This window comes from Dysidea avara, chromosome 10 (genome assembly GCF_963678975.1).
Source record: "Dysidea avara chromosome 10, odDysAvar1.4, whole genome shotgun sequence".
Classification (NCBI taxonomy): Eukaryota; Metazoa; Porifera; class Demospongiae; order Dictyoceratida; family Dysideidae; genus Dysidea; species Dysidea avara.
In genome coordinates, this window is record NC_089281.1 from 12,964,440 (window position 1) to 12,977,847 (window position 13,408).

General features: G+C 36.3%; 2 protein-coding genes across 2 annotated transcripts; both read left to right on the forward strand.

Moving 5' to 3' along the window:
* Positions 1-8,161: 8,161 nt before the first annotated feature.
* LOC136268962 (uncharacterized) lies at positions 8,162-9,658 on the forward strand. The gene has a single exon (XM_066064439.1). It carries the CDS (start codon positions 8,180-8,182, stop codon positions 9,653-9,655), a length of 1,476 nt encoding a protein of 491 aa, XP_065920511.1. The 5' UTR covers positions 8,162-8,179; the 3' UTR covers positions 9,656-9,658.
* A 35-nt stretch (positions 9,659-9,693) lies between these two features.
* On the forward strand, positions 9,694-12,058 carry LOC136268964 (speedy protein A-like). Its single transcript, XM_066064440.1, has 7 exons — positions 9,694-9,990; positions 10,054-10,169; positions 10,629-10,687; positions 10,742-10,827; positions 10,877-11,048; positions 11,460-11,709; positions 11,760-12,058. The coding sequence occupies exons 1-7, from the start codon at positions 9,752-9,754 to the stop codon at positions 11,828-11,830; spliced, it is 993 nt and encodes a 330-aa protein (XP_065920512.1). The 5' UTR covers positions 9,694-9,751; the 3' UTR covers positions 11,831-12,058.
* The last annotated feature ends 1,350 nt before the right edge of the window (positions 12,059-13,408 follow it).

Below are 13,408 nucleotides of genomic sequence, written 5' to 3' on the forward strand. Positions count from 1 at the left end.
ACAATTAGTTTTTGGCCACAACTAACCCCATTTTAGCTCCTGGACACACTGACAGCGTAAATGCTGCAGTATCATTTAAGCTTATAAAGTTGCACTCCAAAGGATTTGGGAGTGCAAACTCCGGAAGCTGTGTAATATTTAGCTTAAATTGATGCTAAGATGGGGAGATTCAGACAAATGCAGCATAGAGGTTAGGGTGCTGCCTAACTAATAAAGCATATAAAACAAAAACAAAACAGCTCTTACGCAGACGCTGCAGCCTTATTAACTTTATACATGCTAGGAAATTCACTATAATTACTGTTTTATTTGCAAGAGAAAGTATGTCAACCCAAGCATCAAGTTTGTAGTAACAACTGAAAATACCCACTTATATTAAACCATTTGACAGAAGTTGTTTTTAGAAAGAAGTATTGATGTTTCATATATAATTCAGTACATAAAAAGGTATAAATTTTTAATTTTAAGTGATTATAGTATATATGGCAGGATGTTTGGAACAATGGTGAGATAGCAGTGCACAGGTCAAGAGGACACACTGGTAACTTCTTGAAAAACATAATTATTTTTATGATGGATGTTCTATTAGAGTAATTGACTGTTCTATTAGAGTATATTTCGATTTCAGTAACGTCTAGGTTAAGCCTTACACCAAAAGTATAATTTTAACCCCTCTTAGTAATTCTTAGAAAATATTAGTCATTCTCATTGCTCTTTCCATCTTATCATTGCTCATGCATACGTATAAGATGCAATTGCATCTGTACTGCAACTTCTAGAAGCTTCCTAGCTTGCACATAGGAAAATTTTGGAAGGGGGTGTTTTAGCACCCCCCCTAAACCCGCCCTTGATTAGCTACAAATTATTATACAAATAAACACACCTAACCATAAATTTGTCAGTGATGCAGCTTGCCACTTCGGGCTGAATTTTACAGCTCCATTATCATATTAATATGTGGCCAGATTTGCGAAAAGGTACCTTTTCCATACATTTACATGCCAGCAAACAAAATGATGTAACACTTGACTCCTTATACTGATTAACTTGCTCTTAGTACCAAAATGTAGCCACTTTAGCTGTACTCATGGAAAATTTCATTTAGCTAATTATATGCAATGATAAAGAAGTTATGAAGCTTCAAAGTTCAAAAAATGGGTCAAATTCTGTGTGTGAAAAAAGTACCTTTTCGCAAAATACAACTAACCCAAAGCCACATTGAGTTGGCCTATTGACCACAACTGTTTTTAGTTCCTGTGTGTTACTTTAGTACACATGGAGTGTAAAAATAAAACTGCGTTAAAAAAACATACCATCCTACTCACTGTGTGTAAGAATTTGACAAGTTACAGACTCATGCATGCATGATTGTTGCAGTGTGATATACTATGTAGCTGTAATGTGCATGGTGTGTACTTTGCTGTAACACATTATACTGTTTTGCAGTCTGAAAATTCATTTAGCACCTGACATGTGATGAGTTACACACTGTAAACAACACACATGGTGAAACAGCACGAGACATGTATCAAATGTGTTTAAAGACCCCGCTTGTTTTGCTGCATTTGCTTAGCAGGTATTATAGTGACAAGTGTATGTTCTAATGGAGTACACTGTTTTACATGTTTCTATAAGAATTGACCTACAAGAATTAAGGCCACTGAAAGCCTGTGTGAGAGTCAAAAACATTAAAACACTTTTGAAATTCCAGATCAGGCGGTGAAACAATTTTCAAGCTATAGGCATTCAGTGGAGTCAAAATAAAATGGTTAACATGTAGCTTTCTATGACTATAAGGCTTTACTCCAGACAAAGAATTCATACTGTACTATACTAAAGCTGTTCTATGGTGTAGTATTTGTGTCAAAATATATGGTGTAGTATTTGTATCAAAATATACGGTATATTTTTATAGTATAAAGAGTAAATTTTTGTGAAGGTGATGTGGATGAAGCCGGGTGCTGAAATTATAATGAGTTACTCAAATATTTTTTTGGTAGGCGCAGTAGAATATTTATGAGGACAACATAAATAATTAAAAACTGCACACTGATTAATTTTTGATAGGGCGATGAATATTTGTGAGGGCAGTTTAATGAATTAAAAGATTACACAATTAATCATCTTAATTTTGGTGGGGGTTGATAAATTTGGTTCCATGAATGTGGTATAGCTAATATCTGGCATACAAAAAGCAACTGAGGTGATTGCTTTGTTAGAGAGTTTTGTATTAATAAATGAATTCAGTGTCCAGCACAATTACTACATGACACACATGTATACTCATAGACGATTCTAAGGAGGGCACATGGCCCCCCTGCTGAAAAATAACTTCTTAACAATCTTGAGGAAAATTTGCAGTATAGATTGGCATTGTTATTTTTAGCATTTTTCATGTTTTTAACATAAATTTTAGGCTGTTTTCAAGCCTTCAAATTGCAAAAATCCTATAGCTTCTTGGGGTTGCACCCCTAGACCCCCTCAAATTCTACAGTCATACAGCAATAGTTATGCTGTTCCCTACTTGCCCTCCCCCATTAGGTCAGGTCTAGAATCACCACTGCATGTACTATGGAGAATAATATGCATGGCAGCTGTGTGTGAATTATTCTTGTATACGACGGTGTATTTGCACTGTTTGTCTTTGGTTTCCATACTTACAGTAGCTACTCTGCATGCCATCTTGTAAATCATAGGTTCTTTTCCTTCTCAGTTCTTTATGGGGTCATGCTCCATGCATGCAGCTTCAGTTGATGAAATACTACAGTTTTCTTTTTCTATTCTTTGTTCGGTATATACACAGCAAATATAGAAGTACTATAATTTTCTTAAAGTTAGAGTGAATAGGCATTCACTGTGGTAAGAATGAAACTTTCTAATTTGAAGAAACAGAACTAAATTTCAGTATATAATACTCTTAAATTTAGAAGTAACCAAAGATCACTGTGGTGAGAATGAACATGTCTAATTTTTAGAGGGTATCTTCTTAAATTTACAAGAAATGTTTTAAAGTTAGAGCAAAGTCTCAGACTGCAATGCTAGCTATAGCCTGGACATTCACATTAGCTACTTGATTTAAGCTGAGACCCTCTTAGATTAAGGATTAAGCAACCTAATGCTAGAAACTAGTACTGCAGTACTCTTATATTGTGGTATTTTAAGAATGCAATTAATTATGTATATTGTTGTATAATTAATGTGATTTTCATCTATATATGTATACAGTAAATATGTTAACCAGCTTACAGTGTTTGTAAAATGTATTTAAAACCTTGGTCAGCAAGGGTAACATTCTATTGTGGGATTAGTTTCACTCAACATTCTAAGAATTAGTAGTTGTTAGTTCAAACTATCTACGTACTTACTTGTTTTTAGGGTGTTCACTAGCTATATTCAAGAATTGTAGTATTATATTTAAATGGACCAAGTTATGATTTAACACTTAGAAAAGTGGTTCTTATTTCTAGCAATTGGTATACTTATTTCAGGTATTCATTCTAGCCTTAAGTGTAAAAAAAATATAATTAAACAACATGGTAAAATTTAGGATATAGCTAGCAATTCTTGCTATTAATAGTCTACTAACCAAATTCAAAATACACTTAACCTACTAATAAGGTGGTACCAGTTTTTAGTATGCGTCTAGCAATCAAGGACCTTATATTCAATATATATATATATACATATACTAGAACTAAGTAACCAACATACTGAAAATAATAATAGTGTTTTTGTTGTGTAGGTTTGAATTCTGTTTGTAGGTGCAGGATTTGTAGCTATAAAAACCATAAAGGATATTTTGTGCAGTTATATTGATTATATATACAACTACGCAGCCAATTCAAGTAGCTGCTTAGTATAGTGCTCAGCTGTTATTGTGTTCCAGTGGATCATGTCACTAACGCAAGCATGTATGAGTGTTGCTATCACAAGCATCTTTCTGCTGCTAGCCTACTGCTGCTGCCACTGCATGCTCACTGATCATTTGACACATTACAGCTTAAACAGTCACCAACATGTATCATCCATCAAAATAATTATTTAATACCTTGGAGTGATAATTATCTTACTTGGTCTAATCATGTCACCTACATTATTCACAAGGCAAAAAATGTCAGAGCTTTTTGCAAAGGAATCTAAAACATTGTCCTCCATCAGTTAAGATAAAATGTTGCAAGTCTTAAGTTTGCTCCACTCTAGAATACTGATCCACTGTGTGGGCCCTACACACATCACAACGCATTCAGAAACTTGAATTGGTTCAATGCCGTATGGCTAAATTTCACTTGCAAGACATTTCACACATTTTCTAGGAGTTGTTAAAGTTAATATAGATAGATGCAAAGTTGTGGAATTTTTTAATCTTACACTAATCTTTAAATTACATCCTTGCAGTAATTGACTGTTCTATTAGAGTATTATTCTAGTTTACTTAATCTCCCTATTCTTTATGTAGTCCACACAAAGTTTACACAGGCTATATGACCAGGAGTCCTATAGACCTTCAGCACTTGTTCTGTAGAGCAATACAATTAAAGTAATGTTTTGGTTCCACAAGAAGTACTTTGAGAATATAAGTCACTCTCCAGAGTTCCTGTGGACATAGATACCTGAAATAAACAAGGAGAAAACATCCTGATGACCTGGCAGACTCCTGTAAGCATTCAAGGGTAAATTAGATGGCAGGCTATTCTCGTAGGGTCATTGATTTTTTAATTTTTTCTGCACTTTTTCAAACGCACTTAATATCTTTACACTGCAGGCTGTAGAACCTGGAGTCTCAGCTGTAAAGCTATATAAAGTTGTTGGTACATTTTGGCTATTATTCTGCAGAATTACAACATTCCCTTTTGTCCCCTGATTCTCAAGATGTCTCTGAGGCTGTTTGCGATGTTATGCTATCTGTTGTTAATAAAAGTTTATCTAAGAATCACACCGTCACTTTTGCTAAGGTTGCAGGCAACAACCTGCAGTCATCCCATGTAATTTATTGTAATTCCAGGCTTGTATCATTGACTGTGCAGAATAAATTCCTTCCTCTCTTATCATCATTAAGCATACATGACTTGGTTTTGGTTACTATAATATATATATATATATAAATAAAATATATAAATAAGTATATAAATAAATAAATATGTAAACTTTATACTATAAAAATATACCGTATATTTTGACACAAATACTACACCATACAACTCATTATAATTTCAACACCTGGCTTCACCCACACAAAAAATTACACTGTATCTACCAAAATATATACTGTCACTAATACTACACCAAACAAAACCAGATAAAAGATGTTCTTATCAGTTGATTTTTCTTTATTTAAATTCAATTTTCTGTGGCTTGTCCAACACTTGTAAAATAACATTGTGAACAATTTGTTAATCACTTGTCATACAATGTGTTGCAGTATTTGCCATTTGGAAAAGGTGTTTGTCATCCTGTTTGAGATCACAACACTGTTCACCTCAATTGTTACATGTCATTTTCACTAAAAATTTTCCCTAACAGTCCATACCTTCAAGTTGGGTAAGGTAGAATGGTTACACTATGTAAATAATACACTATGACAACATCGACCATTTAGTGCTTGACTGGGTCGATGAAATAGAGACCTGATTCTGTATAATATACCCAGCACTGGTTCAGCAACTCAGTGGCAAACCCAGAAAGACGGACGTGCCTTTCAACCTCACCATCTACATCCTTATATGAACCAAATGTTATGTAAAATGTACAGAAAAAATAACCAGTAATCTGTCAGAACAAGTTATAAATTTCCATATAAAGACCTATGTAGCTAAGATGCTTTCACAAAGCATAATAATAGCTCTTAGAAAAGCTAATTAAGTTCTAAAATATAAGATGTACCTGACCATACACATGCTATACATATTCTTATCATGTGGCTATGAATAACCTATATAGTATAATTGTTTTTCTTTTCCATTTTCTCTAACTTGGGGCTGAATGTTGAGCTATCTAGTGAAATATTGCTAATAAATCTGTCACAGTATATTATAGCAAAAATTACACCTTAATCCAGTCTAATTGGATTATTATGTATAGTCAACTGGTTGGTATCAATTGTGTACTAGAATATAGGTGCTGAAAATTTCATGACCTGCGTGATTTAATGTATGTGGTACCTACTGTTGTAGGAGATATAAGGCAATATGCAAAAATAAGGGTATAGCTATTTTCAATCCATGCAAGAGGTGTGTCTTAATTGTACACACACACAAAAAGCAAGGCCTTCAGGCATGGTCACGCCTACCCAGTGAACCGGCACTGGGACACCTGTGCATTACTCAGGTTCTAGGAGTCAACACAGGCAAATCCTCCTGAGGCAGGACTAGTAACCCGCAGGAGGCTGTACCATGTCCCCCACAAGTGAAGGTGTGGGCACCCACCTGGACCTTTACCCCCTGTGTGAGACATGGATAGTTGGCATTTGCTTTCCCAGTTAATACCAGGTACCCATTGATGTTACAGCTGGGTGAGCTGCTTCCTCAGTTGATACCAGGTCCCTATTTAAACAGCCGGGTAGACTGAAGCAAGTTTCTTGCATAAGGAAACATCAACACCACCAATTTGGCATAACCAAGCATTGAACTTGGAACCCTTCGATTACCAAGCTGACACACACATGCATGTATGCATACACACGCACACATGCATACACACGCACACATACATACACACGCACACATGTATGTCCTTGTGCATGTGGTACTGAAAAAAATGGTTATATTATGTTATGTGCTTGTCAGACTGATTGCTGTACCAGCCGCTCAATAAATTGCAAGTGTATGTTCTATTAGAGTATTGGTTATTCAAAGACTTCATCCTCATCGTATCACTCAGTCCAGAGGTGACCACATTAGATTATTAAACAGTTTATTGAACACATCACAGTAAAATCAAAGGTTTTCATTAGTTGAAAATAATATCAAAGATGTAAACTGGTTGAATTAGGGGTGGGCAATATACCGATTTTTAGTTGTGCAATATTTTCTAAAACCGAATTACTAAATATTTACATTTAGTAATACCACATACCGAGAATACTGGTTTTCAAATTATTTAAACAGTATTGTAGCAGAACTTGATAGCAAGAGTGGAGCAAAGATCATTACATGGGACTACTAGCAAGGTACTAATGGGAGACCAGTCAAATATGAGAGTGCTATTTGTTACCTCTGTCTAAAGAGTTTGTTGGTTAATGCCTCCAATTTGTTTTCCCACTTGAAGAGTAAGCACTGCCTAGTCTACAGTGAGACTATTGATGTAATGGAAGCTTATACATATTTAGTGGGTATTTAGTAACACAGTGCAATATTTATAAATGATATCAATACCACCCACTGAATGCAGTGCTACATTATCAGCTGCCATCATCTACACGGGCGGGCTTCTTTTCATAAGCCTCTAGTTGGATAGCAATACAGACGATGGTAAACATGCACCCTTAACCACGTACAGCAGTCATTAACTGGTATACCACAATGCAATGTGGCTTCAAACTTTCAAAGGAGTTTTTTCAGTTTGATGAGCTGTTTTAAATTTGATCCTCCCTAGCTTGTCCAACACTTGTAAAACGGTCAAAGAATATTGTGAACAATTTGTTAATCACTTGTCAACAAAGAACATTCCCTGTTACATATATGGAAAAGGTGTCCATGACATCTTGTAAACTCATCCTGTGCCAGTCAAGGTCACAACACTGTTCACCACCATGACAATGCTTCAGTTTACTACGTTGTGGTGTTGCCTTGAGTGAGAAACTTTACTCACATTGCTACCCAGTTGTAAACGGGAACCTGATGTTGATTGGGCACTGCCGGACCTACCCAGCTGCCTGACGGCTAGTTGAGCTAACTGAGAAAGAAAAATGCCATCAACTTTCATGTCTCACGCCATGGACTGGAATATCTAACAACTACACGAGTAGCATAGCAAGCCGACTGAATGTTTTAGTGTGTACTGTAGGTTCAGAGACTGTAGTACATCACTGAAGTCTGCCCAGGCTGCAAATGGCTACTGAAATGTAGCTACATAGATAAATCACCCAATATCATTGGTCTCTTTCCTGCTGCAAAAGATACAGTGCTGATAAACATTTACTGATAATTAAAACCCATAATTGAAAGTTATTTGTTGTGTCTGTATGGCATTACCTTCACTTGCAAAATATTTCGGACTGTTAATAATTGCTGGATGTTTAGGCAGTGTTGCTTTGGTGGTGTTCTGGAATTATGGGGGCCAATCACATATACTAGTAGAAGATACGTCTGTTCACTCGAGCCTGACACGTTTTCATCCCAAACTGTTGAACGGAGAAAAGAGCCCACAGCTCGGTGACAAGCTAAAGGAGATTGCAGTAAATAACACAAAGGCGTTGGTGTGGGATAAAGGTTCGTTCTGTGACGAATTCTTGCACAAAACATTTCAACAACCAGTTCCCGTGTGTGTAAATAACGGAACTAAGAGCTCCGTAAATTGTTACGGCAGCCAATATTCTAAGAAAATGGTCCAGTGCAGCATAGACAACGCCTTAGTGAAACCCCAGCTGCTTTATAGTGCAATGACAACACAAAAAATCATTGGCTCAAATGCTATTACAATACTAAATGCTAGCAAGTCTCATTCCCACCCATCTGCCTGCAACAAGGCAAGTATGGATGGTTTAAGTCAAACAACGGAACAACGAGACCATGTTAAACTGATGATTGAAGATGCTGTGATGCATTCCAGTGTTAGCCGTAAACCAGAAGATTGCCATTCATGGATTAATGAAACAACATTTTTATTCCGAGGAATTGACGCACATATTTATTTTGAGTTTCTTTCATGGTACAATTTGTTCAAGAGTATAGTCGATGAAGGTTCTCCGACATCACTTCAAATAATTCGTATGCCAGTCAACACATTCAAATGTCGCTTTGCAGAGTTTGAGCAAAGACTGTTTCCTAATGTCACAGTGTTACAAAACATGTCAGACAAGCCTGTTTGCTTCAGACGTCTTGTCCTTGTACCAAGCTGTTATGCAAGTTTATTCTTTAAGTGCAAAGGAGAGTCTGACCTTTTATCTCCATGTTTGAACTGTCATGGAAGAGGGAGATCGGAGACAGAATTTCAAACATTTAGATCTCATGTTTTGAAGGTTTGTTCAATTGATGATTCACAGCCAATCAGCAGTTATCGGTCTCCAAAAAACATTATTGTTATTCTCAGAAAACCATACAAACGTACTCCTAAAGATGACCCTAGCAGATTTGAACGTGTTTTGAGCAATGGAGATGAAATGGTATCACAAATTAAAGCAAAGTTTCATGCAGTTAATGTAACAGTTATTTATCCGGAGGACCTTACATTATGTCAGCAAATTGCAGTAGCTCAAGGGACAGATATTCTCATTGGGGTACATGGGGCTGGATTGCTACATTCCTGGTGGCTGCGAGATAATGCATTGTTGTTTGAGCTTGTTCCCACAGAACAGCTATCAAATCCCACCTTTAAAATGTTGTGTGCACTAACTGGCAGGAATTATATAGATTATCATATACCTTCTGGGTCACCACTAACTATTAATGTTGATGATGTTATTAATATTTTAACAAAAGTGCAAATAAATGGAATTTGATTTTTTTTTTTTAAAAAGCTACTGGCAGTTAACACGCATGCGTGTGTCCGAGGGTCCGCAGGTGGGGGGATTAATAAGCGGCGGGATCCAGACTTCATGTCCCGCCCCCTGAGACAGCTGTTGCGCCAGCTTAGCTCATCCTTCCAGTGCTTGCTCGTTAGAAGTAGCCTCATGAGCTTAATAATGGCTGTTCTAACGGAGACTTTCTCGGAACGTGTCAGAAGATACCCAGTAAAACGGAGCAGGACGGAGGACGAGGAAACCGCGGAGAAAAGAGTACTTTACCTAACTTGGTCAGGAAGCGGTAACAACAACGCTGGAAGTGGTTTATACAAGTGAGAAGGCTTCCACGAAGGAAACGCGACGCCATATTTAATTGTTCACGTGTTTTCCTGCAGGCTATATCCGGGGTACTTTAACTGGCTTTCTCAAAGTTCCTATTGGAGTGATAATGGCCGATACGTCACGGAACAGAAACAACTGCGTCACCTCATGAATTTTCTTAAATTATTTGGTTAGCCCTTTTGGTTGTTTTGACCTATGTGGGATCCACATTAGCTGGAGCCAACAGTCCTAGACACCCGTACACCTGAACATGTAGTGGTATGTAGTTTATAATTCCTTTGCTTGGACATGGCTCAACTAGTTAATAGCATGAATTTAACACAACACAAGGAATTCCTTACATTTTAATAAAATAGAATATTTTGGATCCAGTGATAAATATTGATAGTTATATATTGTGGGATGTTAATAAGTGAATGATATAACGATTATGGTGAAGTTATTTGTATGTGTCTTGCAAGGGGGTCACAATTACAGCTCGTTAGTGGCTATTTTGTTTGTCGACATGAACTCTATTCAGGCCAGTAATACAGTAATGTACAGAGTTACAGCTCTGATAACTGTACTAATGTTCACGATGGGTTATGTTGTGTAATTTGATGTGATATTGAATATGTGTTTGTTGCAGAGGATGACACAATACAGGACTTTTTATGGATTGATAGTTGTGCGAAAATCGCTGACAGAGTTAGTAGTTGTTGTATTTAACCGATTATATGGTTAAATGACTTATAATTACAGTACATGTTGGCTATGGCGTATGTGTACTTCAGACGAGCAGCATTACCTCCAGATCAGTACAATAAGAAAAATTTCTTTTTAGCTCTGTAAGCTTGGAAAGCAATAAAAGGGCACATTAATTTATTTGTCATTTAGGTATCTTGCTAATGATATGGAAGAAGACGAAGAAGATGAGAAATATGAAATCTTTCCATGGGCACTTGGTAAAGGCTGGAGACAACTATTCCCAAAGTTTCTAGTAGAGAGAGACCAGCTATGGAAGAAAATGAATTACAGAGGGGTTGTTAGCAGGAAGACTTGTGAAGAGGTCAGGATTATTAACAGGTGTTGTGTAAAGAATCAGCTGATATGTGATTGTTGAGAACTTTGTTAACCAGAATTAAGTCATTTGCTGGCTAATCTATTTTAATGATATAACCTTTTTCACAACCTCTTCTCATGATGGGAACATGTACAATGTTTTCATAACTTATTTGCAGCTAATATTATTAAAATAAACTTTTATTCATTGTTATCTGATGCAGCACAGTGTTTTGGTTGCTATGAAATTCGATATGTGTATGGACCATGTGGATAATATGTTGTTCAATGAATTTTCAATTTTATTCTATGAAATAGTCGCTGTGTACTATCAAACAGTTTCTAGGTATTGTGTGATGAATTTTATATTCTTTGAACTGTTATGTAGTGGTTGATCACCTGGTGTCTTTATCTCTAGGTAATATCCATGGTGCCAGATCATCATATATGGAAGAGAGTGCGTAATTCACATCACGGTGGGGCAATTAGGGGCTACTGCAAATCACCCGTGACAGAATATGGAAGGAACTCTCCACTTCACTGCGAAAGCTGTGCTACAAACAAGAAAGTAAAACCTGCTGAAAACCCTGGAATACAACAAGCAGACAACCACCTTGATTTCCTGGATCAAATTGATTTAATGATACAAGAACAGGAGTTGCACAAAGGTCAGTGCAATCAGGTCAATTATGTAAAGTCATAGTGTTTCTTTTCTCAGCTCAACAGTTACTGTTAGGGAATTATTTGCCAGTGGCTAATACAACTACTGTCTACACTGTAGAAGAGTGATGTTTGCTGCAAACTAGTTGGATATTTATGATCAATCAAATTGATAATTCAATTCTCAATCTTTGTCGGGAGACAGAAAAACCCTCTGTAATTTGATCAATACTTAGTATTTATTGTAAACTAATCAGTGCTCAAATCATTTCACCAAATATTGAAATAATGATTTTATATAAAATGTACAAATTATAACCAGACAGTTACACAGGATAAACATAGTCTATTCCATACATGCATTGTCAACATTGCTTTTACAAGTCTCCTAAATTTGGTGCTTGTTATGAGGGGTGATTGTATTGTCTGCATTCCAGGTTTGGTAAACAGACTGGGTCTAGTGTATCAAGGGTATATGATTGTGTTCTCATTTAACAAGAGCGCCTGCTGCAAGCCACAAAAGACACTCATATTACACACTGTGTGATGGTGTTGAAATTTGATAAATTTTAGCCAGCAAGGTTTTCATGTGTTTGTGCAGGTTGAAAAGACTTATTAGCACACACACATGCAAGGCTTTCTCTACATGTTGAATATTGGCCAGAATCCTGACTATTTAAATTGTGGTTGCACTGGTGCAATCAAGTAAATTTGCTGTTGAAAGAGAAACATGGTACATGTTAGGGTAGATCTAAGGTTGCTAATTCCATTGGATCATTGTCCATGCTGCATCCATTGTTTTACAAATTAGCCATCACCCACACATTTCATCAGTATGAATTATCATTGGAAGGATTGATTGTAGTGGAGATGCATTTAACCACAACTAAATTTTTTTAATGTGATCTGGTAGCTTAGAAGTAGTTAAGGTGGCCAACTCGACTTGTGTGTACTAGCAACCTATGCTATAGTTTTTCTCAGAAATTCAATGGCTAAACATTGGCATTCAGCCTAAGTAACATAGTAACCTGCTGAGCTACATGCCAGATAGTATTGAACATAATAATCTATATCAAGAGTATCACCTAGCTTGTAAAGTATTCTTTATGCTTTAAAAAGCTTTGATCTCTTGTTAGCTACTAATATTAATCAATTTTGTTTGTGGCCATTTGCTTGTTGGACAATCATGTAGTTTGACAGTTCATTTGTTGAGAGCAAGTTATAAAGATTGAGAAGATTAAAGCTATAAAGATTGATCTTAAAAACTTAAGTTTGTGTCTTTTTTTTGTATGTATGTATGTATGTATGTATATATGTATGTATGTATGTATATATGTATGTATGTATGTATATATGTATGTGTGTATGTATGTATGTACGTAAGTGCTGCGTATGTATATTATGTATATGTAGCTATATGTATGAATGTATGTACTGTGTATACTCCTCCTATATGGAAGAACGGCTATGCCAAATTGAGATCACAGTTCCCTTTCATCACAAATTATATTAAGCTTTGCCATATGCAGAGTGGAGAGTTTACAGGGTATAATTAATGACAACATGACTATAATACATGACTTTGTTATTCCCCAACCAGTTGCTATGTTACTGCTAAACACAGCGTGATATAACGTCACAAACATTTGGTCGGTTTCAATTTTACCGTATTTGGAGTTGTGCGTGACACAGTTTCCTGTCTCGTAG

Coding starts and splice junctions, on each gene's coding strand:
- LOC136268964 (XM_066064440.1), top strand. CDS start 9,752: ATGTCCCGCCCCCTGAGACAGCTGTTGCGCCAGCTTAGCTCATCCTTC. Junction 10,170..10,628: donor GAATTTTCTTAAATTATTTG/GTTAGCCCTTTT, acceptor TGTTTGTTGCAG/AGGATGACACAATACAGGAC. Junction 11,049..11,459: donor GCAGGAAGACTTGTGAAGAG/GTCAGGATTATT, acceptor CTTTATCTCTAG/GTAATATCCATGGTGCCAGA.
- LOC136268962 (XM_066064439.1), top strand. CDS start 8,180: ATGGCATTACCTTCACTTGCAAAATATTTCGGACTGTTAATAATTGCT.